Raw genomic sequence first — 5,471 nt, 5'->3', positions numbered from 1 at the left:
AGAACTGGAAGGGGAGCGAGAGGACAAAGCAAGGAAAAGAATGGTACAGTATGAGTTCCTTGGGGGAAGCACTTTTTTTTGTTTTTTTGTTTTTTTTGGAGACAGAGTCTCGCTCTGTCGCCTAGGCTGGAGTGCAGTGGCGTGATCTCGGCTCACTGCAACCTCTGCCTCCCGGGTTCAAGCGATTCTCCTGCCTCAGCCTCCTGAGTAGCTGGGATTACAGGCACGCACCACCATGCCTGGCTAATTTTTTTTGCCTTTTTAGTAGAGATGGGGTTTTACCATGTTAGCCAGGCTGGTCTCGAACTCCTGACCTCAGGTGATCCGCCCGCCTTGGCCTCCCAAAGTGCTGGGATTACAGGCGTGAGCCACTGTGCCCAGCCAGAAGCATCTTTTTAAATTAAATTTTTAAAATTGAGAGACAGGGTCTCACTGTGTTGCCCAGGTGGGTCTCCAACTTCCGGGCTCAAGCTATCCTCCCACCTCAGCCTCCCAAAGTGCTGGGATTACAGGCATGAGCCCCTGCACCTGGCCAAGGAAACATTTTGATGATAGGAAAGCTCTGCAGGTTTCTGAGCAGGAGGGTAACATGTTTTAAGGCCCTGTGGCAGACAGATGACTGTGAGTCGGAATCACCCCGCATCCTTTCTAAGTCCGGACTCTCTATTCATCCCTCGAAAGACAATTCTGTCAGTGCCCTCACTTCCTTTGCCCATACCACCTCTTTATCTTAAGATGTTTCTGTGGTTTCGGATGCATCACTTTTCCCCTTTGCTGCTGAATCTGGTTCTGTCTCCTATTTTTGCCCTCCCTGTGCTTGCAGCAGTGTTACAGAAATTGTGGACATTCACTTCAGAGTTTTATCATCTTTATTTTCAATTTGCTAGACCAGGTTGCTTTCCCCTGTATGAGGGAGTGCCAATCTCTGATTGTTGGGTACCAGACCACATCCTGGCCCATGTGGGGTACCATGGAGGAAGGAGATAAGACCCAGACCTCTGGCAGCTCCCAGTTTAGCAGGGGAGACAAGATAACACATGAAAACAAACAGAGCACATCAAAAAGGCAACAGGTCAAACCGATGCAGGGAAACCCCTATCATTAAAGGTCTAAGCCCTGAGGCCTGCCTGCTCATCTCCGGGCTCAGAACCTTTCTGAGTCTTCTTTGACCTCATTTAGTATTTCTCTTCCATCTCTCTCGTTGGTTTATCTCCAGGATCAACTGCTAGAGCAGTGTCTAGGTGTTGCTTTGAAGCTTCTATCGAGATTTCTCTAGGACTCTCTGCTTCGGCCTGGCCATCCCCAACTACCAACCACATCACAAGGACTGGACTTGTGTTAGCTACGCTTCTTCTCCAGCCTGAAGGTGATTTTTTTTTTTTTTTTTTAGTTGGAGTCTCGCTCTGTCACTAGGCTAGAGTGCAGTGGCGTGATCTCAGCTCACTGCAACCTCCAACTCCTGGATTCAAGTGATTCTCCTGCCTCAGCCTCCTGAGTAGCTGGGATTATAGGCACGTGCCACCATGCCCAGCTAATTTTTTTGTATTTTTAGTAGAGACGGGGTTTTCCCATGTTGGCCAGGATGGTCTCAATCTCCCGACCTCAAGTGATCCATCTGCCTCAGCCTCCCAAAGTTCTGGGATTACAGGCATGAGCCACCACACCCGGCAGGTGCTTCTATACCTAACCACTTCTTCCTGTATCTCTGAGTTATGCTCCTTTGAGTAGAACAATTCAGTCAGGAAGGGATACCAAGCTGGTGAAAGGCATTTTTTCAAAGTCCCAGTCCTGGGCTGGGTCTAAGGATTTCTGAATCTGAATGGGAGCCTTCCTGCTCCGCCTCTCCCAGGCTTCCCAGCTCCTGTGAAACCCAGGCCACCTCTGAAGGTCCAGGGAAACTGCTACTCCGTAGTGAAGTCCGAACTTGGCATCCCCTCTCCTTGACCCACACTCCTGTCCTCATTTGTCCCCTCTGCTGTGCCTTTGCCTCTGCGTCCCAACAGGGAGGAGCCCTGATTCCGCAGCACCTGCAGCCCTCTCCCAAATGCCCTGCGCACCACCGAAGAAGAGAAATAGAAGAGCAGGGGGTCCACACTGGCGTTGAGTGAACTGAACACCACGGCTATTGGCCGCCACCAGGGGCTTTTTCTCTGGTGATACCCCACCAGGTGGGACACGTTGTAAGGTCCGAAGCACACCAGGAAATTGAGCAGCGTCACCACAGCCAGCCCCACGGCTCGGCGCCGCCTCTGGGCCCCCACATGGGGCTGGGAGAGCATGATCCACACAAAACGCCAGTAGCAGAAGATGGTGACCGCCATGGGGATGAAGAAGAGCACCAGGCACAGCTCCAGCCGCACGGGCAGCACCACGTCCAGCTGGTTATCGGTGAAGTTCTCGTAGCAGGTAATTTCATTGCCACTTCTGACCTGCTCAGTCGTGTTCAAGTACTGAACGATGATCACGATGGTGCAGTGACCAAAGGACATAACCCAGGCCACCAGAGCTGCAATCACTCCATACAGAGGCCGGCGGGAGAGCTTGTACTGCACGGGGAAAGCCACTCCCAGGTAGCGCTCGATGCTGATGCCCGCCAGCAGCCATGTGCTGCAGTAGATGCTGCTGTAGAAGCCAAAACTCGTGAGGGCGCAGACGACCTCGGGCAGGTACCAGCGGAAGTTCGACGCAGCCTCGATGATCTTGAAGGGCAGCAGCAGCAGCAGGAGGAGGTCGGCCAGCGTCAGGCTCAGCAGGAGGATGTGCACAGGTGCAGGCTGGGGCTGGCGGACCCGCCCCACAAAGGCCCGCAGGGCCAGGAGGTTGGCAGGGAGGCCGGTGAGGAAGATGATGATGTAAGCCATGAGGATCAAGGAGCTCTTCCAGTCCGGCAGCATCCTGGAGGGGAACAAAAAAGGGCGGGGTCAGGGGGGTCTCACTCACAGCCCGTGCAGCCAGCTCTCCTTCAGGATGCGGACATCCTCCCCGGCACAGTCCCCTTCCCAGGACTGTGCTTTCTGATGCCACCACGGCTTGCTCACACCACCTGCTCGAACTACCCAGAGCAATTATTGACTTTGCCTGGGGCGGGATATTAAGCAGTAGTGATTATGTTTGCCTTCATGTGTCTCTGGAGGAGACCAACTCGTGGCTTCCCAAGGGAATTCCCCCTCCAGTTTCCCTAGCCTTTCTCCTCCTGTCCTCACAGATACAGGAAGTTACTGTTACCAGTTTCTAACTTTACTCGAGTCCCTTTCTCAGACAGAGACCTGCGGAGAGAAAGGCATCAGTGCTGGGAGAGAGCTGTAAGATGCGTGTCAGGATAACGAGTTTGTGGGACCCCAGGTGCCGATACCCAGTGCCAGCTCTCCACAGGACCCAAGTGCCCAGCCACCAGCCCAGCTTTCTACTTCCCTTCGTCTGTTTTGCAGAGCACAGATTCTCCCCCACCTTGTCCTCCGCTGTCCAACACCAAACTCTGGGACTCTCTAGAAAAGGGGAAGCTGGGGCTGGGCGCGGTGGCTCACTTCTGTAATCTCAGCACTTTGGGAGGCCGAGGCAGGCAGATCACCTGAAGTCAGGAGTTCGAGACAAGCCTGGCCAACGTGGTGAAATCCCATCTCCACTAAAAATCCAAAAAAAAAAAAAAAAAAAAAATTAGCCGGGTGAGGTGACAGGCGCCTGTAATCCCAGCTACTTGGTAGGCTGAAGCAGGAGAATTGCTTGAACCTGGGAAGCAGAGGTTGCAGTGAGTCAAGATTGCGCCATTGCACTCCACACTGGGTGGTAAGAGCAGAAACTCCATCTAAAAAAAAAAAAAAAAAAAAAAGAAAAGGGGAAGCTGGGAGGCTTAGAGGAGGGTGGAGGGGAAGAAGGATGAACCAGCACTAGCCTTAGGAGGAAGGCTTGTCCCTAGAAGACCTTAGAGAAATATTCAGAAAAAACCAAAGGCCTTCACTGGCCCTTGAGCCTGGCATTCTGACCATAAATAGAACTTGTCTTCTTCATGGGGTAACTCAGTTTCCACTTGGGGTGTCACCCTTGCTGGCCCCCAACCCAGGTCCTGTCCCTCTGTCCACTCTCCAGCCTTGATTTCCTGGCTGTTTCCTTGCTCCTCACACTACCTCCTGTCTCTGGGTATGAGCCTTCCTTTTGGTTCTGACATCCTTCCTCCAGACTCCCAGAACTTTCCCCTCAAACCTGATCCTGGCCTCTCTTCCCAGAGCTCAAGCACTACACTAGCTGCCTTGCCTTGTGTTGTTCCGGATAGGTGGCTTCTTGGGATTGGTTCTGAAGGGAGGTCTGCAAGCTTCCAGGAGAGAGGAACAGAGCTTTAGCCCCTGCTTCTGTCCATGCCATGCAGGAAAAAATGGTGAGGAACCTGGCTGGTAGTAAGCATTTATACTAGCACCAGCCACGTGACCAGAGAAAGGAAGATCAGTCTTTAAGCACTATTTCCTCTCAAACCCAAAGGAAAGGCCCAGCGTCTTTATTCTCTCCCTAGAGAATCCTCACTCTTGACTTCCAAATTCAGATTTTTCTGTCCTTAATTCCTGATTAAAAAAAAAAAATCCCAGCCATTTTTCTTTTTTTACTTCCCAAGTCAGATTATTTTCTTTTCTCTTTCTTAGGCAGTTTCTTCTGTCATTCTGCTCATTCTCAGAAATGAGCTTTCCTCCTTCCTTTTTATTTTTCCTTTTTTTTTTTTTTTTTTTGAGGCTGAGTCTCGCTCTGTTGTCTAGGCTGGAGTGCAGTGACGCCATCTCAGCTCAATGCAACCTCTGCCTCCTGGGTTCAAGCGATTCTCCTGCCTCAGCCTCCCTGGGATTACAGGCACCTGCCACTACGCCCAGCTAATTTCTGTATTTTTAGTAGAGACAGGGTTTCACCATGCTGGCTGGTCTTGAACTCCTGACCTCCAGTGTTCCGCCTGCCTTGGCCTCCCAAAGTGCTGGGATTACAGGCGTAAGCCACTGCACCTGGCCCTCCTTCCTTTTCTTCTTCAATTTTTTTACTTTCTCTATGGTCTCCTGCCCTCTGCCCCCAACACATTTCTTTTGCCCATCTCAGTTGAAACAGGCTGGTCTTGGCCCGCATCTTGTTATGATGGAAATAGTGTGGGAGTTATAGTCATGCAGATATGGGCTCAAATCCAGGTCCCTTCATTACAACCTTGGGGCAGATCAGTTTTCTGAACTGTAGTTTCTTGTAGTCAAGGGAGCATGTGAATTCTGACATCCTAGGACTTCTGCGAGGATTCAGTGAGGTTGTGTATATAAAGCACTTAGTAGATGCCCATAAGTGCTGCCTCGTCTCAAGCCTGTAACACAGCTTCATAGAAAGTGAGCCACTTGGTGCAGCTTCCAGAGGCTCAGGGCATGGATGTGCTGTCTCTCTTGGGAAAGTGTCAGGAATTCAGGAGGCCGGAGTTCACGTGCCCATGTGGCTTTTCATCAGGGAGTGGCACTTAGGCT

The 5,471-nt window shown here is 51.5% G+C and overlaps 1 protein-coding gene across 2 annotated transcripts; it reads right to left on the bottom strand.

Moving 5' to 3' along the window:
• Positions 1-851: 851 nt before the first annotated feature.
• FFAR2 (free fatty acid receptor 2) lies at positions 852-4,713 on the bottom strand. Of its 2 annotated transcripts, none has more exons than XM_054540137.2 (2): positions 4,249-4,713; positions 852-2,895 (listed from the first exon to the last, which is right to left on the bottom strand). In XM_054540137.2, the coding sequence occupies exon 2, from the start codon at positions 2,892-2,894 to the stop codon at positions 1,902-1,904; it is 993 nt and encodes a 330-aa protein (XP_054396112.1). In that variant the 5' UTR covers position 2,895; positions 4,249-4,713; the 3' UTR covers positions 852-1,901. The 2 variants fall into 2 exon arrangements, with proteins under 2 accessions (XP_054396112.1, XP_054396113.1); XM_054540138.1 differs by lacking the exon at positions 4,249-4,713 and adding an exon at positions 3,448-4,242.
• Positions 4,714-5,471: the final 758 nt, after the last annotated feature.

This window comes from Pongo abelii, chromosome 20 (genome assembly GCF_028885655.2).
Source record: "Pongo abelii isolate AG06213 chromosome 20, NHGRI_mPonAbe1-v2.0_pri, whole genome shotgun sequence".
NCBI classification, from domain to species: domain Eukaryota; kingdom Metazoa; phylum Chordata; class Mammalia; order Primates; family Hominidae; genus Pongo; species Pongo abelii.
The sequence above is the reverse complement of the archived record's forward strand: the minus strand, read 5'-3'. Positions and strand labels throughout refer to the sequence as shown.